We start from the raw sequence: 24,293 nt of genomic DNA, 5'->3' as shown, positions 1-24,293 counted from the left end.
TAGTTTGAATGTTACTCTACATCCTTGCTTCATTAAGTCTATACGGATCTATTAAAATGCAAAATTAAAATTTAATTCAGCCATATATGTTGATGCATATAAGAAGATTCAGAGTGAATTACACAGACTGATCTCCTGGTCGATGTATACAAATGGTGATGTGTTTTATGTATCGCTCACTACAAGATCGGACACATAACTATAATTAATATGATTAGACTTTGGCTTGACTGTAATTGAACTGCTAATAATGTGTTGCTAATGTTACACAAACCATGTTCCTGTTCGCCACCTCAGAGTCGGACAGTTGCCTTCTAAAAATCAGCATCCTTAGAAACACTCTAACATCATAGAAAGTCAGTGGGGAAAGGCATATGGTTCATTATAACATAATACACATCATATGTGTAACCCACTCGCTATATTGTATGCAACCAAATTGCCCTGTTCCTTCTTAAAGATGTTCTTGTGCTCCCTGTGGAAAAGCCCTCCGCATCTTGAGGGGATTGGTTACAGGGGTAGTATTTTTTAGTACTTTTATTATTATTATTATTATTATTTTATGTTCTCTAAAAGGGGGGTTTTGTTAGAAATGACTTGAGAAGATAATAAAGTTGTAGTCTGTCTCTTTCCAGCGTTGGGATTTGAGTTTTTTAGCCCATTCAACTGTAATGTTATGCAGTCTGAAGTCCATTCTGAGTGAGCTTGGTGTTTAAAGGGGTCTGTGTGTTGACTGAAGCAGTGGGCCAGAGAGAACACTTCACAGGAAGCTCTAATGGCGTGAGCTATAGAGAGCATGCATCGTTTCTCTGTAGACCTCATTAGGCTGTGGACTGCTGCTGGAACACTCTGGAGATCTGATTAAAATGGTGTAAATGAAGACTTATGAATCTCTCACACACATTCAGTATTTTTTAACAATGTGGGGAAAAGTGCTGTTTTGGATATAGACCTATCATATATTGTTGATCAAATTCAGTTATTCGACTGTTTGATGTTTATAGCCAGATTTGATCATTCAAATATTCACACTACATTTTTCATCACGGTCGGCTCAGATCTGTCAGGAATATACAGGGATGAATATTTTGGCGGGTACTAACTAACATCTCAGAGGACAAGTTCATACATACTCAAGGTTGGTTTAATAATTCTTGTTTACCAACAAGTGACACACACACAGACACACACACACACACACACACACAAGTTTGTAGAGAAGTTGTCTTCTGTTGTCACGTCTTGTCTTCATCATTGTGTGCTTTGCCCAGGGCTTCTGTCACATTGAAACCTCTATGCTTTCAAACACCCTGGATGGATCTCATAAAAGCTGTCAAGAACATGTCTGGGTCATATTTCCCCCCCAAAACAAAGATATAAATTATGTTTTGCATGAAGACAAAAAATATATTTTCAGCATGATTAACTTTTTTTTATTTTTGCCCATGAAACAAATCTCTCCTATTTCACATTGTGATGCTAAATTATCTTATTCTCATTCCCTAATAAAGCATGTTATTTCAATGTTTTAAAGTATACCATGGTTGTAAATGTTCTGTACAATTAATTTAATACACACAAATACTGTATTACAGTCAATAAAATGGAAAAGTTTTTTTTTTCATGCAGAATATATTTTTACACATTTATTTATTTTGTTTTGAGGGTGAAATGTGAAACTGAACATGTTTATTTTTTTGTGAATTCATAAAATTGTATTATTCATGCATAGTTTTTTTTTTTTTTTTGTATTTGTATTTGCATGTCTGTGGGTGTGTGAGATGAAGGGAAGGAGAACAAAGAAAATCTAAACTCTTTATTCAGCCTAAAGAAACAAAGAAAAGAAAGACAAGTCTGTATACGTTTCTTAATTTCTCTTGTATTATTTATTGCTACCGGCCAACTGAATTTTTTTTTTACCCCTACTGTATTTAGGGGTTATTTAAATTTAGATTTAATTTCATGGAAAGATTTGTACAAAACACTGAGAGAACTTTTTTTCTGACAATGTTTTTGTCTAAGACTTCATCGGATCTGATTCAGAACGATAATCAAAATATAGATTCAGTAGATTGAGTGGATCGAATCCATCAACACCCCCAACGCTTGCACCTTTACCTCTTCCTGCGGGTTCAACATTTCATTGGGCAGTTTTGATGTAGGCTAAATGCTGGTTAATGTTTGATGATCGCATTAGTTTAACATGTGCATAACTAAGAAATGCTTCTATCACTTGTTTCTGTTTCTTCGCCTGTGCTTTGATCCAGAGATTTGTACTCTATCAGAAGATGTGTAATAGCGCCTCCTAAAGTTTAACAGTGAAAACACGGATTTGCTGGAAAATTCTGTCATATGGGCTCTATGCACGGCGGTATTTCCGGTGAAGGATTAAGGATGCTCGATAACTTCCGCCGATCGTTGAGTCCAATGCAATACCGAGAATTTATATTGAATTTTATACTCCATGGTTATAATAAAGAAATGTTAGTCACAAAAACAGATAAAACAGACACCCCTCGTTGTGTTTATGCTTCTTTTAAAAATTATATTAAATAAACATAACTGTATATAAAATTACATCTAAACGTATGTATGTTTCGTTTCAAAGTCGGTAAATTTTGAAGACTCTGCCATAATCCCGTTTTCCTCGGTTCTCCTCCGCTTTAATCTCCACAACCGGAAATGGACGAGCATCCTTGCGTCAAATGCGGAACTTATGCGTGCATATAGCCCATGGCGGAGAAAGAGTAATAGATACTTCCTTCTAATTTAAAGGGTTAGTTCACCCAAAAATGAAAATTAAGTCATTAATTACTCACCCCCATGCTGTTCCAACCCCGTAAGACCTTCGTTCATCTTCGGAACACAAATAAAGATATTTTTTATTGAATCTGAGAGCTGGATCAGTCCTACATAGAATGCCTAAGGGACTGGCTCTTGACGGTCCATAAAGTCATTAAAGAAAATGTTCCATGTGCCTACAGCGGCTCAATTATAAGTTTATCAAGCGACGAGACTACTTTTTGTGCGAAAAAAACATAAATAACGGCTTTATTCGACTATTCTATTACTTCCTTATTGGCGCATGCGCGAGAACTGAGAACTACAAGGTGCACTTAAAAGCCTTTAATCTTCTCAAAAAATGACAGTGTTCCTTATAATCCGGAGCGCCTTATATATGGATCATAATTTTATACGGTAGGTGGCGGTAAAACTCCTAAGCGGTGAGCAGCCGGTAACAAAAAGTAGAAGGAGAACGTCCTCGTCTCAGTTCTCGCGCATGCGCCCATAAGGAAGTAATAGAATAGTCGAATTAAGTCGTTATTTATGTTTTTTTCGCACAAAAAGTATTCTCGTCGCTTGATCAATTTATAATTGAGCCGCTGTAGGCACATGGAACATTTCTTTAATGACTTTATGGGTCGTCAAGAGCCAGTCCCTTAGGCATTCTATGTAGGACTGATCCAGCTCTCAGATTCAATCAAAAATATCTTTATTTGTGTTCCGAAGATGAACGAAGGTCTTACGGGGTTGGTACAGCATGGGGGTGAGAAAATAATGACATAATTTTCATTTTTGGGTGAACTAACCCTTTAAGAAGTAATACAGCTACCCATATTGTTTACAAGCTTTGTTTTTGGGCAGATGTACTGCAGACACATCATCATTTGATTTTACCTGGTCCAGTGTTTCTGAATGACCATTATGAGCATCTTGAAGATTATAGCTGAACATCATAACTTTTATTATGTGCACAGCTCTCTGGGATACTTGATTTTGATTAGCCAGGCTCTTTATTCTGCTCCGCTTCATGCTGGGGTCTGATCTCCCTGTTAGGTTTATTTTTCAGTAATGACCGGCTGATTGTACATTATTCCTTACATAATTAGCACAGTTCATGAGATGAACTGCTTATGAAACCAGACATAAAACAGCTCTGAATGTCTAAAGTCAAAATTAGCATTCCTTAGGGTAGATGAGAGTACATTTTGCACTTGTTTCAATCCAGTCATTAAGTTGATGATATGTTGTGTATGCATTTTCAGAAAATATTATTTTTGTGGAGAGAGATTTCTAACAGTTCACAGAGGACACTGTCAGAGAGATCATAACGAGTTTAAATTGCCAAACACTCACATACCTGGTCTCATAATAACCATAATCATTCAGTGTCAAATTGAAGAATGATGAATTGACTTTCACTTGATAGTCTTTTTTTTTATTGTGTCATTGATTGTTGAAGCAGAGTTATTACTGCTTTAATTTGCTCTTATAACCCATTCATACACTCCTTGATTTTATTACGAGAGGTTGAAAAGTGGTTGAATTGTTGGTGGGTGTTTCTACTGCTGGTTGTCTCAGTGTTACTGGTGGGTTAATCTGATCCCATTTGTGTTGTGATCCAATCTAAATCATTGAGCACTTGTGCAATCTATCTATAACCCATTGCTTTTGATTTGATCACAACACAAATGGGATGTTTTATCGGTAGTGATACCATTCCATTCTAATTTAACACTTAATAATCTATTTTCTTGTTGCTAAAAATGAACATTCTGAAAAGTGTTTGTACATGAATTGCAGTAGTGCATATGGCACCATATCATGAACAAGATAAACATGCATGAATCAAACTCACTCAGATTGTTACAATACCCCCAATTTTTCATAATTTCAGTTCATGTGGGTCATTTCCATAAAGTTAAAATAATGTATTATGGTGTAAAAACTGTCTTCAACTGCTTGTTAACAAAGAATAACGATATGTGATATGTGATCAGCCAATCACATGGCATGTAGGCATGTAGGTCAAGACATAAAGGTGTATATAAGAAACCAAAAAGTGTATTTAAAGTTTTGACTCATCACTTCTACTGTTAACATACAAGTTAACATGCAGTTGCATAAAATCCCACTTTACACGTAGTAGAGCTTAATGGATTGTGTAATTATGTGACTGTAAATGTAATGAGAGTATGACAATGAGAAGGTTACAGATGTGTTGCTGAAGATAACTATGAGCTATTGTGTGTGAGAGTGTTGCAGTAACTCATTTCCATTAAAAGATGCTCCTCTTTGTGTTTTCTCACTCTTGCGCTGAGTTTCTGGCTATTTCTGTCCTCTGTGATCCCCATGGTAACCAGCATGAAACTGAGCATCGCTGAGATTTCAGCGTGACCTCGGCTTCTCGCTGTCAGTGTAGCAGTTGACTGCTGGAGTGCCCTATTGTCTCAGAGACAGAGCAAAGCGCTTCACCCCATTTATGGTGCAGAGAAACCCAGGCGGTCAGCAGCTCTTTGTCGAGACCTCACGATGATGGCTGTATTTTGACTGTTGGACAAAAGAGACAAGAGTGTCATGCCCACCCAATTCTGATGGCTGGCGTGTGGTTCTCTCCTGTTTGAGAAAGTACAGAGACTTTCCCAACATCTGTAAGGGAACCAGAACTGTGACCGTTCATTCAGATAAACTTTCTTTTTTTTTTTTTTGTCACAATTAACAACAGGAGCTTTGCCTCACACCAAAAACACACTACAGTCCTACTTTCTGCCATTTTGTATAACTTAAGAGAGACTGACAGCTAAAATATTAGTGATGGGTAAAGATAACTTGTGTAAAGTGCCGTTTTTTTTTTGTTTTTTTAAAGTCTCTTCTGCTCTGCAAGGCTGCATTTATTTGGTCCAAAATACTGTAAAAGCAGCAACATTTTTATTTGAATTTAAAATAACTGTTCTATTGATATATATATATATATTAAAATTATTATTAGTATTTTATTTGTATTTGCAATTTATTCCTTTGTAATATGTTGGTTTGCTGCTCAAGAAACATTTCTTAATATTATTTATGTTGAAAACAGTTGTGCTGCTTAATATTTATGCATTTATTTGAAGTGTAAATCTTTATAACAATGTAAAAGTCTTTGCAGCCACTTTTCAATTTAATGTATCCTTGCTGAATAAAAGTATCAATTTCTTTAAAAAAAAGTAAAACAAATCCAAATCCTGTGTCACGGTATGGTGTGGGTTGAAGAAGACTCAAAGTCCAAAGGCTCCAATACAAACGATTTACTTAATGGTACATACAGGCAGGCAGGATGGCAGGCAGGATAACACACATAAGACAAAGACTAACTAAATAGAAGGAGACTAAATACAGATACTAATGAACAATGACAAGGTGCCACAGATGTGAATATTCCTCTAACCTCTAACAGAGGAATTAGTATCAAGTCAGCCGTTATTTATGTAGCACATTTAAAAACAACATAAGCTGACCCAAAGTTTTAAAAGATCAAAGAAACCTACTAAATATAAAGGATAATACATTTTAAAACAACATCATATATTTTATCCACGTCAAACCCTATTCTGTTTTGTCTTAGAACTTTATTTTACAGTGTCCTTAGCAGGACATCATCAGGACAGGACATCATCTCGAGAGACCCATGAACGTTCCTCTGGACCATACCCCTCCCAGTTGATCAGGTACTCTAGGCAGGTGCCCCATCGCCATGAGTTGAGAATGGTATGGACTTGGTACACTAGGTCCTCATCAGCGACACTTGGAGGAGGAGGTACTTTGTCCATGGTGGCTTCTGTGGAAGAAGATGATGGAGGTTCAGTGAAAGGTTTCACGAGGGAAACATGGAATGAATGTGAAATACGGTAGTGAGGTGGAAGGTTGAGCCTGTAGGTGACCTCATTCACCTCCCTCTGCACAGTGAAGGAACCAATATAATGAGGACTCAGCTCACTACAGTGCAGGAAAAGACTGATGTCACAGGTGGAGACAAACCTTCTGTCCCGGTTGGTATTGGGTGGCTTCAGCTCTTCTGACAGCCTCCTGCCGTTGGTGTCTTCACACTGCCCGATGGAGATGCACATGAGCTGAGTCCCATACCCTCTCACTCTCCTCAAATCAGTGGTTGACAGCTGGAACCTCCTAAATTTCTCCGGACCAAGGGAAGAGAGGAGGTTGATAGCCGAGGACACATTCGAATGGAGTAAGCCCAGTGGTGGTTTGACGCAGGGAGTTCTGGGCATACTCCACCCAGGGGAGGTAGCGACTCCAGCTGTCCTGGTTCTGGTGGCAGAATGACCACAGGATCTCCTGGATCTTGTGCTCAGTCTGGCCATTTGTCTGTGGGTGGTACCTTGAGGATAAACTTACTGAGACGCCGTGGAGTTTGAAGGCCTACCACACCTAGGAGATAATCTGGGGGGCTCTGTCCGATACAATGTCTTCTGGAAGGCCATAATGACAAAAAACTTGCTGAAAGATGAGTTCTGCAGCTTTGAACTAGGGATCGACCGATATGGATTTTTTAGTGCCGATACCGATACCGATTTTTTTCCCATCAGCCTTAGCCGATGACCGATACGGGCTGCCGATTTTCTTGAGCCGATATTTGGAGCCGATACATTTTTCTCCCTCAATTTACATCTTAAAAATAACATGATGTTAACAAATGTTACAGGTCTCAATTTAATAAAAGTAACATTTAACTAACTTCAAAAATTAATATTTAACAAATAGTAAAAACATGTGAGGTAGAACAAGAACAAGTAGATAAACAATTTAAAAAATATTAAAAACATGAAGTAGAACAAAAAAAGTTCAGTGCTGAAAATGAATATTTAAGCATAAATTAAATAATTACACTATTGTACACAGTAGCAACCAGCAGCATAATAAAGTGCACAGTGCACACTGTACTTCATTTTAAAAGAAACGAACTATGTACTGCATATGGTTTCAATTTTCCTACATAAAATAAAATAAGCATGTCTAGTCTCTAATATTACTGCGATTGCGAGGGAGACAAACTCCACACGCCCCAAACCTCAGCCAGGTGAGCGCTGAATAAATCTCCCACAAAAAGCACAGAATAACGTTGGCATTCCTTAATCCTATGACCAGAGTTCGTTACCGTATGCATACTAGGGCTGTCAAAATTGCTCAAATGGCGTTTGCATATTCCCTCTATAAAAACATATTCGAACATCCCGTTGCGCGTTTTGTTGTTGACGCGCATTACATCAATAACAGGACACATTAATAAAAAGAGACATACCCTGCAAACAAGCCTGCACTGGCCCTGTCCGGGCCCACTTAGGGCTAGCCTAAGGGCCCCCTGCAGGCTGCTAGCGCAGGGCCCATGAGAATTTGCTCATTGGCAAAACGTTGGGCCTGCATGGGCAGCCCTCACTTAGCCCTCACTAAACCCACACAGGGCCCGCACACTGGGCCCACAAAACGTTGGCCCTGCATGGGCAGCCCTCACTTAGCCCCAAGGAAGCCCTCACTAAGCCCACACAGGGCCCGCACCGCACACACAGGGCATCTACAACAATAGATCTAGTTCACAATTAATCTGTTTCACTATAAATACTTTTTGGCTAATATAACTATAAGTCTTTGGGAAAAACAATTATTCTATACATCTGAATGCAGTCACCACATAACTAATTTCTGTATTTTCACAAATGTACAGAAGTCAAAGGGATTTCAAATCAATGTATTTATTAATTACAAAACATAAAACATTAAATTCAGGTTATTATATATAATATAATTACACTATTATATATTCACATAAAAAAACAGAAACATAGAAAACAGCTGTTTTACATTATGATAAAATTTCACAATATTACTGTTTTTTTTTTGTTTAAATAAATGCAAATAAATGCAAGCTTGATAAGCAGAATAGACTTCTTCCAAAATGTTTCCAAATTTTTTACCTGTATACTGTATATGATTTTATACAAAATAAATAGTAGTTAATAAGATTGACACTGTATTATATCTAGTAATATTGAAGCTAAACAGAGTCCCTATAACAGTGCAATTTGTAGATTTTTAGTCTTCGAGAAAATGTTTTACGAGTTGCAAACCTCTTTTTCTTTGCTTTCTCTCTCTCACAAACACAACACATCAGTTACACAAAACATCAGTTAAATTCTTCATTGCAGGTGCACAAATCCTATTCTAAAAATTACCAAACTCATAGGGTCATATTTTTGTTGATAAACAGTAACATTTTGGCCAATTATGCACATTTCTTGGTGTATAATTTTGTGAATCATCTATACTGTTTGGCTATTCTCATGTGGTCACACTTCACTTTTCATTCACAGTCACATATGCTCAAACCCCGTGTGGCCGTGCCTTAAATGTCAGCATACATTTCTTACAGGGCTGTGCAAAAGTTAATTGCGATTAATCGCATTCAAAATAAAAGTCTGTGTTTACATAATATATTTGTGTGTGCTGTATATAATTATTTTGTATTAGGGCTGTGAAACGATTAATCGCATCCAAAATAAAAGTTTGTGTTCACATATATGCGTTTGTGTAGTGGGTATAATTATTTTGTATATATAAATACACACACATGCATGTATATATTTAAGAAATATTTGCATGTTTGTACTGTATGCAAAATTAATATTATACATAAATATAAATCTTTGATATATCAATAACACATTTTTCTTAAATATATACATGCATATGTGTGTATTTATATATACAAAATAATTATACAGACATATATCATGTAAATACAAACTTTTATTTTTGATGCAATTAATCGTTACACAGCCCTATATTGTATATATAAATACACACACATGCATGTATATATTTAAGAAAATGTGTTATTCATATATAAAATATTTATATTTATATAATATAGATTATGTATTCATATATATATATATATATATATATATACACAGAATTTAAGTGCAAATAATTCTTAAATATATACATGCATGCATAGGTATTTATATATACAAAATAATTATATACAGCACACACAAATATATTATGTAAACACAGACTTTTATTTTGGATGCGATTAATTGCAATTCATTTTTGCACAGCCCTTTTTGTGATTTGAAAAAAAGAAAATTATTTGTACACCTCCAATGAAGAATTTGAAAAGCTGTAACTGCAGTGTTTTTTGTGAAAGAGAAAAAAGTTTAAAACTTAAAAAAAAAAAAAACGTTCTCTCTGTGACTACTTTACACCTGAATACTTTTAACTGAATACGTTACACCTACAGATTAGTGATAGTAATCCGCCATCCATGTAAAAGCAGAGGTCGGTGTGGTGTACAGGTACATCTGTCCAGCCAACATCTCACGCCTTGATGCCTTCCACTGTGGATCCCAGAAAACCTGCAAAAAAAAAAAAAAAAAAATACAGTTCAAAATCAATCATACATAATCATACATCTGGTATCACAAATTATTCCAGGTTATTATAACAATTCCAGGTTCAATCAGGTTAAATGCTCAATATTAGAGCTGCACAATACTAAAAACCTTAAATAAAATATTTTGTTTATCTGCTGCTATATATATTGCGATATAAAAACAAATTTCAAGAGATTATTGAGTGAATCTGCATTGAAAATTATAACAAATTACAAGTATTGATAAATTCAATAGAAGAAAAATACAATTGAAATAAGCAGTGCATGAAGTTTTTTCGGAAAATCTAACTTATCAGGTACGGAAATTGAATTATCTAATGTAAAATAAGTCTTCACTGAGGTACAGCCTCTCTCTACTCTTACAATATGACAAACAACCAGCCTGAAAAACACATGACAATGACACAAGATAATGTCTATAATAAATAGTGTGTGTGTAATTTCTTCAGTACCGTCAGCAGAACTGATAACATCTGAGCTTATCGATACTGCAGTCTTCCTTAATTTGGCCCCAGGGCCCGTTTAATGTTTAATACCGGGTTTCGGAACCTATTCCTACATATGGGTGAGTTCATATGGATGAAGGCCTGTTGTGTTTGGCCTCTTGGTTTGTGATGGTGATATAGCTATTGTGAAACTCACCTTCGTCATGTGGGTGTGGATGGCATCAAGATCTTGTCCTGAAGAATCACAGGATCAAATGATATCTCATCTGGTAACAAGAGCACAGCCATAACCCCCTGAATTCAGCATTTGAAAGTAAAAAGAATTTCAGTATTTATCAGTCAAACATACATAAAAAAATAGCTTTGAGTTGGACAGTATGGTGTCTCATTGGCCAACATAATTAAAAACACACCCAGAGAAAAAATAAAATAAAAAAATAATAATAATAATATATATATATATATATATATATATATATATATATATACTGTATATATATATATATATATATATATATACCCATGACTATTATCCTGAATTATTATAACTATGACTATTATAACATTATATTTGCCACCTATTATTTAGCTTCTCAAGTACAATGTCACTGAAAAAAACTGTAGTTAATGAATTTAAAGTGAGAGACTTCATTCAAAATCATAAATCCTACAGACCCACAACAATTAAACAGTATGTATGAAGTTTTGCTTACTATAGTCGAGGTCATAGCCGTGGAGATTGTCTTGGACCCCAGGGGGTGCAGCAGGACATCTATGATGATCTTCAAGAAAATAACATACAATGTGTCACAGAGCCAACAATATTACATTGAATTTACAATAGAACAAAGGGTTTAATACAAGGAAGCAAGCTAGAGCATAGCTAAAGAATATACATAAAAAATCTTAAGGTAATATATTGTGCAATAATGCATATGAAATAATTATCATGATTAAACAATAATTCCCCTTTGTTGTGTTTTTTTCCTGTTCCTTCTGAAATCACTTATTGCCAATATTTGTAAATGACGTCATTAAGTACGTTACAATGAATTCTTTCAAGGTTAAATAAATTAACTTAGCTAACTTCCAATCACCCATTGACAAATTACCAGCAAAACAAAACTATCAAAAACTGTTTTCAACACAAAAATGTGGTTAAAAACCCACACTTATGTAAAACAAGAGCTCAATTGTAACGTAAACAACTTAACGTTAGCTCTTCTGAAAACGGTTCAGTCAGATGCTAACGGACTTTATCGAAGACACAAAACTATTTCTATAAAGTAAATATTCAACAGAAGTGTATCAATTACACGTAAGACATATATCAGGAAGGTTTGTATGTATTATTTGTGTGATTTTGGTAATTAGACTTACCTGAAAGCAGAGAAAACAACAGTGAGAGACGCTAGTTTGCTGTTTGTCAGTTGATGGGTTTCCTCGTTTCCATGGTTTCCATCTGCTCGCGCGCGCTCCTGTCTTTGAATCAGATTTGAATGCGACTCGCGCACGTACGCCCATATTGAAACCATAGAACACGTCAAAAGGCACGCAGCATTTAAATAAACATCTAGAATTATAACATTTAACAATTTAAAATATCTTTAATTTTATATAATGAATTTAAACTCATTGTGTAGTTCTATGACCCATTCAGTTGACAATTATGCTTTTTAATACCATTTTGCTTTTACTTTTATTGTAAAGCAATTTCATGACATCTGTATTATATAAAGGCCTACATGTAATATAAAGAGCAACGTGTAATATAAATATGTAACATAAAGTGTGGAATGAAACTGCAACAGGCCCGTAATTTCATTACCATCTTTATATAAAGAGTGCTTTCTTATTCTCTTATATATATATATATATATATCTTAAAAAAAATAAAACATTTTTAAACAATTTAAATATATATATATATATATATATATATATATATATATATATATTTAAATTGTTTAATTTTTTTTTTAAGAGAATTAAAATTACCAAGTTATTAGTGCTTTCTTATTCTCTTTATATATATATATATATATATATATATATATATATATATATTATTAGTGCTTTCTTATTCTCTTAATATATATATATATATATATATATATATATATTTTTTTTAAGAGAATTAAAATTACCAAGTTATTATGATTAGAGGACGTACTGACGACATTGTGGGCATGTGGGCAAATCTAAATGTGGGCTACCTAAACTAAACCCGCATGGGCCCAAAGGTGCAAAACCTGCTCATGGGCCCGAATGGGATGGCCCACAGTGGGCCATCATGGGCTTAATGTGGGCAGCCCGCTAGTGTGGGCTGCTCACTGATAGCCCGCAGTGAGCCCAAAGCTGTGGGCCTCGTCTGGGCAACCCGCACTGGGCCTGTTTAGGTTTGGCGTGGGCTGGCCCTAGCCCACTGTGCCCACAAAAAGCCAGCGTCGGCCCCGCGGGGGCATGTTTGCAGGGTAACTACTAGTATTAGATGGTTTATTTGAGTTTAAACATATTTGACAACATATTAAAAAGCAAGTAAATCAACTAATGGCCAAGACCGCAGAGCTCACTCTGTCTCGCCCTGGACTCGCTCAGGCACTCTCTCTCTCGCCCTCAAGGTCTCTGCGCGTCGGTTAAATGAACAACAAACAAATGTTGAGTGCTAAACAAGAGTTTTGTGCAAGCAATTTAAGGTTGCGAGTCGCGACTCTTGTCCCAAATATAGCAGGCTTCAGTTCATTCAGTGATTGAAGTTTCACAGTAGGCCTATAGAACCGACAGTGAGCGCTCCGAGCGAGCTGTGCAGCTGTGGTAACGTTTGCAACCGCGTGCGTGTTTTTCCACATTCAAATATTAATTTTCACCTTCAAAATTAATAGATATTCGAATGTAGAATATTCATAGACAGTCCTAATGCATACTGAACGGATAACCTACACCTTAACTATTTGCAGCTTCTTAATACAATGGCAAGCAGTTAAGTTTTATAGACGAGGCATTCGCGTTTTCCATTTGGACCCACAAACTTGCTTAGTTGCAAGCACATAACAGTTATAGGGCGACGTGTTTCCATTTTCAAAGTGTTCGACAATATTTCAGGAGTCAAACATTTAAAAGATCCTTTGAAAGTTTAAGTTACCATTCTCGTGAAGAGCAGGTTGCACTCTGCTAGTGGAGGAGGGTGGGGCACGTGAACTGCCGCAGCACGGAGCTGCCCGTGGCCGCCTGTCTATAAATAACGGCGGGGAAAAAAAACTATCGGCGAACGCGCAGCGGTGTATCGGCCGATTCCGATACACGTAAAAACCTCAAATATCGGCCCGATATATCGGCCGGCCGATATATCGGTCGATCACTACTTTGAACGCAATAAGCATTCCCTTGATGGGGACTTTGCTGGCTTTGAAGAATCATTCTATGATTACGAATACACATTTGTGATGGTTGGACAGAGGAAAGATGGTCATGAAGTCTATACCCAGATGACACCAGGGGTGTTGTGGTTTTGGCAGAGGTACTAACTTACCCTCGAGTAGCTTCCTCTGTGTGTTGGCGATGGCACAGACTGGGTACCCCTTGATGTACCGGGAGATATCCTGGGCCATGTTGGGCCATAAGTAGTGATCCTGAAAGAGCAAGAGGGTTCGCTGGCTGCCTGGGTGTCCAGAGCCCAGAGAGGTGTTTGTTGAGTACATGTGAATGGAACATACAACCATCCCTCAGGACCTCCCAGTGGAGCAGGTTCATTGTGGGTGGCTTGGAGGAGTTGATCATCGAGGGACCATTGGATCGGACTGACTACCATGGCTGAAGGGAGAACAGGTTATGGGTGACTGGAGTTGGGTTCAGGATGATACAGATGGGACAAGGCATCCGCCTTGCAATTCTTGATACCAGGTTGCTTGGTTACGATGAAGTCGAACCGTGTGAAGAACAGAGCCCAACTGGCTAGTCTTGGGTTGCTCGGCTTCTGAGATATCCCAAGTTTCAGTGATCTGGGATGACTTTGAAATTGTGGTGAGCTCCCTCCAGCAGCTCACAATTTCCAATATCATAATTTTGCTCCGCCGAGGACAGCTTCTTGGAGTCGAGGAGGCTCACCCTGCCGCTGGGATGGTACCGCTCCAACCCCGGTGGTAGAGGTGTCAACCTCGACCATGATTGGGAGTGAGCTGAGGAGACTGTAATTCTGGGTAAATCTTTGGTTGAATTTCGGCCAGTTTCTGGGAGTAGATCAGGATGTTGTCAATGTAGATGACGAAGCGGTGGAGGTACTCACCGCTATACACATGCAAGATGAAGATGCAAGCCCCACAGAGCTGTTCCAGGGAAGCAGGGACAAGAGGAAGAGGAAATCTGAATTTGACGGTTTGAGAGTTGAGTGCCCAGTAATTGATGCACAGCCGCAAGCCTCCGTCCTTCTTGGCTACAAAGAAGCTGGAAGTGGCAGGGGATGCCAATGGTCAAATGAAACATTGTTTGAGAGCCTGCTGAACGTATTTCTTCATGGCCTTCTGTTCCGGGATGGAGAAAGGGGATACCTTACCCTTCGGTGGAGTAGCCCCAAACATCAGATCGATGGTGCAGTCTCATTGCCGATGACGTGGTAAATGGGTCGCCAACTGCTTGCTCCAGCACCATGGATGTAATCTTTTCCTCATGCAGGCAGCCAACATGAAGCATTACTGTGGGGAGAAGTGATGAATGCGACCAAGGCCCAGCAGTTTGCCGAGAATGGATAGCTAGTTCCTGGGAGCAGCGTTATCTCCGGAGGTCTTTGGAGAGGTTGATGAGAGATGAAATTCCCTTCAGACCCGAGCCGATGAGTGCTTGAGCTGGTACATTTCAAGCACTCATCGGCTCAGGTCTAAGACATGTTTGGGTAAGAATTTGGACAGGTGTACAAGTGAGTAGTGCGACTTTGGGGAGAAACTGGATTGTACTCACCATTGGGCATTACATGGCCTTCTCCCCACAATACAAACACAAGTGTTGCAATTGTCTCTTTTGACTCTCTGCTCTGGTGAGGTGATATGCAGTGACTGGCATGGGTTCAGGTGCTGGAAGGATGACAGATGGGCAGAGGATGTGGAGCAGGTTGATCAAGTGAGCAGGCTGAAAATGTTGAGAGATACGCACAGCTTTCTTAATGAAACTTTCCAATTCAACTGCTTGCACAAGATCGGCAAACAGATCTGGTGGATGTTCTTCTCTTGTTTCGGCAGGACTCTGCATTGTGGTCTGGTCTTCTGTCAAAACACAGAAGGAAACAGACAGGTGTTATAGTGATAACAGTGTTTATTGAGCAGAGTGGTGAGAAACAGTGGGAACCAGATGTTGGTGACTTGTTAACTGCTGAGGGTGACTAAGCTGGTGAAGATTGACGTGGATTCTCTGTGCAGGTGACAAGTGAACAAGAAGACAGGAGATTTGGAACAGGGCGACAGGTCAAAGACAGACACAATACTGGAAGCTTGACAAGACGAATCACAGGTAGGTAGACAGGTAAGGAGTCTAACGGTGCGCATTGGTAGCTGTAACAAGACCAGACAATGAGTGGATGGTGAACTGGGAATATGTAGGCTGTGTTAATGAGGGAGTGCAGGTGCAGGGAGTCAGTACTCTGGTGATTGTGAATGAGTGGGCAGGTCATGGTGATTGGGGCTCTGACAGTGTGGCTGACTTTGTGACATTTAGGACAGGTATTTTTATAACCGGAGTTTTTAAAAAAACTCTGTCCACATGACAACGCAAAAACACGCTATCAAGCTCTGTCAAGAGCATTCAACACCAGCAGGCAGCAATATAACCCTAACCGTAAAGCCACTTTAGCCAATCAGAAGCCGTCAGCGGCGCAAAAACTCGGGTTTTACTGTATACACGACCACACTGCAACCGGCGTTTCAGAAAATACTCACCCTGGCAGGAGTTTTCAAAAATCTTCGGTTTCAGTGACCTGATACTGCGTTTCCGTGTGGACGAACGGCCAAACCGTGTAAGAAATTTGAAAACATGGATTTAGCATATTTCACAGCTCTTTGGTAGTTTTTCTAGCACAACTTTAAGATGTCATAAGAGATCTGAAGCTTCGTTTCCACTTATGCTCAGCTTGCGAGAGTGCGAGTATCATTGTTTAACCAAGGCTAGGAGACACACTTAGTCATCCTAAGCTTAAGTGGAGCGACATTATCATGTGTAAAAGTACAAGATTTATTAAAAACTTCAATCAGTGATCCAGTGTCGATTCTAGATAAGACATCATCCGTGAAATGCGCTAGATCAAATTCTGAAAACATATTGGCAGGAGACATTTGAATGGACTGGGAGTCCTGAGAAAGTCCCGAGAGGGGCTGTGAACACAAAGACCATGCAATAAGATTTGGGAGGTCTGTAGACAAGTGCACAGAAAGCAGGACCCATCAATTAAAAAAAAAAAAAATATGTTCAGCTTTTGACAGCAATAACAAAAGATATGGAGAGTGTTTTTCTTCTTTTTTAAAAGTCTTTATTTTTGCAAACACAACTATTGACGATAGTTTATCATTTTAGCTTAATCATTTTAACATTTTCCATGCTTAGCTATATTTTTTATCAGAACACACCTTTGACATTTTAGTTTAGAATCACTAGCTTAGACAAAAGATTTAGAAATCGATTTTTCTTTAGACCCATGATTCATGTATGCTGCTTTTGAATGCAGTAATTAAACTATCTTCACCTCTTAATGCTAAGTCATTCTGTTCTTTCTGTGCTTTCTGTAGATCTTTTGTGGGGGTGTAGGGTCTGTTAAACAGCTCTGATGTTTATGCAATATATAACAGCAAACTATAATCACATAAGAAATGTCAGTGCTCCACTGCCTTCAGCTGTGTGTTGTTTAAATGCTAAATGAAATGTGTCATTTTCTATGGTTTAATTCTGCTGTTTTGTGCAGATTTAGTCCGGTGAGTGAGAACGCTCCTGTCGGGACGCCTGTGGGATTGATTCTGGCCGTAGCTGTCAACACCACCGTCTTTTACTCTATAGTGGGTGGAAATGATGGAGGTGAGTAACCTCTATGCAAATGGGGTTCTTCAGTAAATTTGGTCAAATTCATCATAAATTTACAATAAAATGTAGAACAAACTGGAACCAACAGGCACACATAGAGTTTTACTATACCGGGGATTTGTGGGGGAAAAATACTTCCATGAATTTCTAGTGGCCTGAGCGCTCATCATTGGTGTAGAAGACACTTTGAACTGTTCTCTGATCAGTTTTTGTTTGCAGGTGTGTTCAGAGTCAATAACCGCACCGGGATCATCTACACAAATAAATCTCTGGACTACGAGACTGTGGTCAGTTATGTACTCCGTGTGCAGGCCGATTCCCTTGAGATCATCCTTGCCAACCTACGCGCTCCCTCCAAAAGTAAGAACAACACTAAAGCACTTTGTGTAGTATTTGAAAGATATAAAAGTCATTATATTGAATAACTCTATGTATAGACAACGCATTCTCACCCCAAGGCGTCACCTTTGACCATGCTTCAATATTTGACGTTTTAGGCGCCCTTTAGCGTCACTTACATGACGCGATCCTACGGCGTCATCTAACTGATGCTAAAGGAAAGCGTCAGTTAGAGGACGCGGTTAGGTTTAGGTGTGGGGTGGGGGTAGGGTACACGCGATCCTAGGGCGTCATCTAACTGACGCTAAAGGGCGCCTAAAGCGTCAGATATTGAAGCATGTCCAAATGCTTCCCAAGGCGTCAGTTAAGTGACGCCTTGGGGGTGAGAATGGGCTGGTATAGAATAGTATATGGCCACACATTTCAAAATGAAATTATAAGTTAAGATATATTCTGGTGAATCTCACAAAATATGTCAAGAGGCACATTCGCACTCACTGAAACACATTTCAGACTGTGATGCACTTGTGTTGAAAAAAGGTAAGTGCTGGCAAAAGTTAAACAAATAAAACAGTTTTAGTTTACACACAATGACTAAAACTTGTTCATTTCTAATGATGTGATCAAACCAACAGTACAGAATAAGCCAGTTCAGCGTGCACAGGTGACGCAGGTGCAATGAATGTTGATGCAAACAATAAATGGAAACAATCTCAGAGGAGAGAGAGTATGTGTGTCCAGGTGATGGACGAGAAGGAATAGGATGAGGAAGTGAAAGAGCAAGGTGTGAAGTGTTACCAAGTCTGGATCTGTCAGACTCAAGGGTTTTTCCCTTTCCCTGGCAAGAGACGACATAACCTGTGATGTGGACAAAGTCCTCAGGCCAGAGCCTACAGGAAGACATTAGTGCAGTTGAGTGTCCTATTATATGCTTTATCAACATGTCTTTAAAACATATTCTTTGGGATTGTTCAATCTTTAATGTTATGAGACAGCGCTTTTTATCAGGACCCACTTTTAAGGACTTATTTATGGATCCAGATTATATTTTGCAATACACATTTGATAATGGCATAGACACGGCATACATTACAGTCAGTTCTGTTTTTACCCGGACAGATTGAATAGAGTTCTGTGACTCTGTTTTAAGCTGGATAAGGGATTTTTTTCCTGATATTGTTTGAAACTGCTGGGGGTCAAGGAGGGAGAGGAACATTAATTTGTGGGTTGAAAATCTATTACATTTTCAGGAATATATTTTAGCTTATGAAGTTCGCTATAGATGTAGTTTGCTAACTCTGACTACTGTTAGCCTACACGCTCTGACCATCCAATCAAAAGTTGGGAAAATGCTGACGTTATTGTACATCTGTTAGAAGGCCCCGGTGCAGTCAAATTGAAATCAGATTGGCTGATTAATTCTGACTGTTTATCTGATTTGTTGAAGCACCAGTTTCATTGCCATTTATTTTAAGCTACAGGCGACGATTCTGCAAATTTCTTTAATCCTGGCAACACATGATGGCTGAATTAGGATTAGGTAAAAGCTCTAACATACATACACTACTGGAACGGCCAACCACTGCCATAACATCTCTTTTTTTATTTATTTTTTTATTTATTTTTTTATACAGCATACAGTATCCGATTTATTCATCTTACTACTTTAAGTTGCGATTACTATACTTTTTACGTGATTCCAAAATGAATTTGCTCTGTTACAATATACTTTTTTTTCTAACTGCATACTGTGGATGCTCTGGTTTCCTTTTTTCTTTTTTCTTTTTTTGATGTAGTGTCTAGTAAATGATCTGTGTTTATATTTTGACTGGCTGTGTGTATGATCTGAAAGCATTATTTGATTTTGAGCACATACAAAATGGCTTTGAGTCAATTTGATTTTAACAGAAGAGTCAAATGTTCTTTGAATATAGTTTGAAGATTTGGTTTTGAGAAAGTGGGTGATGGTTTCGAGAAATGTGTTTTAGCAATTCAGAGAAGACTGTAAATAATGGGACCTCATTATAAAGTGTCACAGGTGTTAAGTAGTTTCAAGTACCAATTGCCAAAGTCATGCCCAGATTTCATGAATCAGTTAAATCCCAATGGATGAAAAAAGTCCAATCTTATATGTATGGTGTTGTCGTTTAATATTTTTCTTATTAAATATTCACTCAGTAATGAGTCACATTATAGAAATGAAATGGGTTGCAAACTCCATTTCATGTTGACTTAGAAGTTTAGTGAGCTCATCACAGGCCTCTGTCAGGACAAACTGTACATGAGAGTGAGACAAAGTGTGTGTGTGTGTGTGTCCTTCCATGTGTCTTACTTTCTCTTTGATATAAATGTTGTACATAACTGGCACAAATTCTCTCTCTCTCTCTCTCTCTCTCTCTCTCTCTCTCTCTCTCTCTCTCTCTCTCTCTCTCTCTCTCTCTGTCTCTCTCTCTCTCTCTCTCTTTCTCTCACTTACCATCCTGTTTTTCTTCATTTCTCTCTTTTCTCTCAATATTGAACAATGATATACAGCTTTTCATCTGCGCTTTCCCCTGTGTGCGCATAGATCTACTCAGATGACTTTATATATTGTCGTTTAATGCAGCAGAAGACAAATGCTTCCTGACAGAGCATATTTTTCACGTCTGCCAGTGTGAAGAGGGTTGTTGAAGTTGTGTGTGTGTTTATATTAATGCTACTTTTTTTTCTTTTTTTAACTGTGACAAATAGGGCTTAAAGTTCCACAAACTGAGGTATGTTTCTCCTGTGTGTGTGTTTAAATATAGCAAACACAGCTAAGGTATTTATCGACGTTCAGGATGAGAACGATCATCCTCCTGTCTTCACAAGGTCTCTTTACATCGGTGGTGTGACTGAAGACACTAAGACCTTCACCACAGTACTGAAAATTGTGGTGAGTATATGTGCATATGTTATGTGTTATTTATTCCTTGGCAGCGGTAGGAACAATCTGAAATGTTATGGGGCCACAATATAAACCTTAGGCTAGACTCATGAATATTAGTTAGGTTACATAATGCTCATCCAGTGGTACTAACGGATTTGTTGAAGCTACAGTAGGTAAGTAGACACTAGCATTGACAAAACAAATTTCGGCCATTGTGTAGAACACAAAAGGCTAAATTTTAAAGACTGTTCACGTGTTTGCCAATGGCAGAAAAATCTAATTTGTGTTCATTGTTATTTTTATTTCGTCTTATTTTTCCATAATGTTTTCACATCACACTTGACGCAACAGTTAAAACATGCAAGATGGAGAAATAAAGATGTTTCAGAAATGTTCCTACCTTTGTTTCGCCAAGAAATCTATTAGCAGACCAGTTTGAACCGCATTTATTTGATTAATAATACAGTTAAAAAACTGTATTCGTAATATTTTAAAAAAAATGTGCTAAAGCTGAAATTTCAGCATCATTATTCCAGTCTCCAGCATCACCTTCAGAAATCATTCTATTATGCTGATTTGTTGCTCATTTCTACTTATTATCAATATTGCTTTTGCTGTTTTGCTGCTGTTGTTTTGCTGCTTGATGTTTGGCTCAATCCCAATTCACCCCTTGGCCTTACCCCTCCGTTTTGCACGATCACGTCTAAGGGTTGGGTGTCCCGATTCTTGTTGAGATCGAGGGGTAGAGCGTAGGGGCCGGGCTACATAGCCCTCGAAACGGAGACTTTTCAGAGGCACACTCCAAAAGGAGGGCTACGAGAAAGTTCACAGAATGCATCGCAAATAACCGGCGAGATGGCTTCGCAAACGGTTAAACATTTAAATTTAGCGCCTAATAACACCACCACTTTATTTACACTTATAATAATACTATAGTTATTGAAATTGAGAAATGGTATAATAAATTAACTTTCCGAATCAGAAAAGACATACATTTCGTGTAAGGAATGTTATTATCATCATTCCTCAAAGTTAAGAACAGCTGTACTGATTGTCAGTCGTTGTCATGGAGAAATCCTGTAAAAACTCAGTAACGGCAGAGCCATCTCCGACGACTGATGACGCATTGGGTTCATGGTTGTTCCATTTTTATTTTTGATGAATTAGTAGTTCAAAAGAAGACCATTTATTAGATATGGATTTTTATGTAACAATATGAATCTAAAATTTTAATTGGAAAGTTTTTTTTTTTAAATAGGAAAGTTCACTTGATCAATTTAATGTGTCCAATTTTAGTGTAAATATTTCGTCGTCCATTACAATGGACATCACACCAGCCCCTTTTGTTTTTTTGTTTTTTTTTTACTTCTGGAGCATTTCACCTAGTTTAAAGCCTGCAGTCCATGAGATTGGACGTTTTTTTTTTATCCAATTAAATGACAGTAAAGCTCTTCATGTAGTATTATAAAATTATAAAAATTATTAAAAAAAAACACTACATTGAAGGGAAGCATGGCAGCACTTCACTCTAAACACAGAACCAAGCAATATTTTCTATTGTATTTACATTTTTTAATATTTTGCCAGTGTTTCATAATTTCTATGTAAAATATAAAGATTGAACATTGGTTAAAAGTTAAAATTCGATTTTAGAATTGCAAGTTTTAAATCAGGATTTTTTCAAATGTGTCTGTCCATTAGTGGTCAGTGACAGTGGGTTCATTTTCAGTAATGCTGATTGAAATTTATATATATATATATATATATGTAAAAAATCTATATTACAGTTTTTAACATTTTTTAAAACTTTTTCATATACAGAATATACAGTTCTTGAACATATAGCTGATGGAAATATCTCAGATGTTGAGTTTATGTACAGTGAGTGATGAAAAAGATGGAGAAGTAAGAAAAATATCTGTATTTAAAACTTTTATAAAGTAAAATAACTAGCTTCTGGCCCAACAAAAACATGGTTTTCACTTAAATCTAAAGCGCAACTTGAATATTATTGTTTTTTTTTGTTTTGTTTTTTACACAAACGCATCACATTGCTTCAGATGGCCTTTATTAACCCCCCAGAGTAGTGTGGAGCACTTTTATCATGAATATATGCAATTTTATGGACTTTCAAAACAACCATTCACTGCGATTATAAAGCTTGGAAGAGTGAGGACATTTTTTTTTTTTTTTTTTTTTACATAACTCTGATTGTATTCGAAAGAAGAATGTCAAATAAACCTTGTATGGCTTTAGGGTGAGTAAATAATAGGCTAATTTAAATTTTTGGGTGAACTATCCCTTTAAAAGTGTAGTTCACCCAAATTATGTGTCATCACTTACTCACCCTGATGTTGTTCCAAACCTATGAGTTTCTTTATTCTGCTGAACACAAAATAAGATATTTTAAAGAATGTCGACAAGTAACAAGACAGTCGACAGCAGTGACTTCTATTGTATTTTTTTCCTCCTATATACTTTCCTAATAACTACATATTATATTATTATAATATAATATTAGTGTCACAGAACGCTCAACGACGCCTCCTCCTGGTTTCATCAGATCCCTCTCTCCTGCATATTAGAACTCCTTCCCTTCTCATTATCCCCTTATTAATTGGCCATCATCTCATCAGCCCCACCTGTGCACCCTTTCAGCTCCCCTTTATCTGGACTGCTATGTTCTTTGTTCCTTTGTGAAGTCTTTTTTTTACCGTTACTCTGTCTCATGCTAGTCTTCTTGTATTTGCTCTGGTATTTTGTTCTTGGACTGTGTTACTCGCCTTTGAACCTTTGCTGCCTGCCTCTGACCTTAGCCTGTTTGTTACTCCTTTGGATTGCCCTTTTCAGCGGCTTTAGTTAGTTTACCTGCCCTTCCTGTCTTGGGCCTTGAGTTTATGTCTGTTTACCTCTGTTGGCTTACCTGCGTTAATAAAGTACTGCAAATGGATTCGTCCGCCTCTGCCTCTTCATCACAATTAGCTTTATTATTAATTATTTAGTAAATTACAATACAACATATTTAGCAGTAATGTATCAATATAGATATTACAGTACAAGACCGTATAATTACAGCAGAACATATTTTTTTTTCTTTTTTTCATTTGATCTCATTTATAGAAGCCTCGTGAGCTGGGAAAATTTACTTTTTTATGTTTTTTTTTTTTGTTTGTTTGTTTTTTCTCAGAAACTTAAAAACATAATTCAGTTCTGAAGTAAAACTTGAGATTGCATTAACCACAAAACATGATATCAATTACAGTTTGTTGTATTTTGATAATTAGATTTGAGGTAGCTTGTTGTTAAGAACAATACTGTC

At 37.5% G+C, this 24,293-nt stretch overlaps 1 protein-coding gene and 1 long non-coding RNA gene across 3 annotated transcripts in view; one reads left to right on the top strand and one right to left on the bottom strand.

The window, feature by feature from the left end:
- Positions 1–24,293, top strand: part of pcdh15a (protocadherin-related 15a) — a 409,861-nt gene that overhangs the window by 331,107 nt on the left and 54,461 nt on the right. For both annotated transcript variants that reach the window (XM_089117218.1, XM_089117217.1), the window contains 3 exons: positions 17,612–17,721; positions 17,947–18,087; positions 20,853–20,980. In XM_089117218.1, the coding sequence (XP_088973344.1) occupies positions 17,612–17,721; positions 17,947–18,087; positions 20,853–20,980 (379 nt within the window). The remainder of the gene's footprint in view (positions 1–17,611; positions 17,722–17,946; positions 18,088–20,852; positions 20,981–24,293) is intronic.
- LOC148977192 (uncharacterized) lies at positions 10,881–12,523 on the bottom strand. The gene is made up of 3 exons (XR_016145653.1): positions 12,055–12,523; positions 11,388–11,456; positions 10,881–10,968 (listed from the first exon to the last, which is right to left on the bottom strand). It is a non-coding gene; the product is annotated as an uncharacterized LOC148977192 (long non-coding RNA).

The sequence above is a fragment of the Pimephales promelas genome, chromosome 11 (assembly GCF_988280905.1).
Source record: "Pimephales promelas chromosome 11, fPimPro1.hap1.1, whole genome shotgun sequence".
Lineage (NCBI taxonomy): Eukaryota > Metazoa > Chordata > Actinopteri > Cypriniformes > Leuciscidae > Pimephales > Pimephales promelas.
This window is presented reverse-complemented; position numbering and strand designations above follow the sequence as displayed.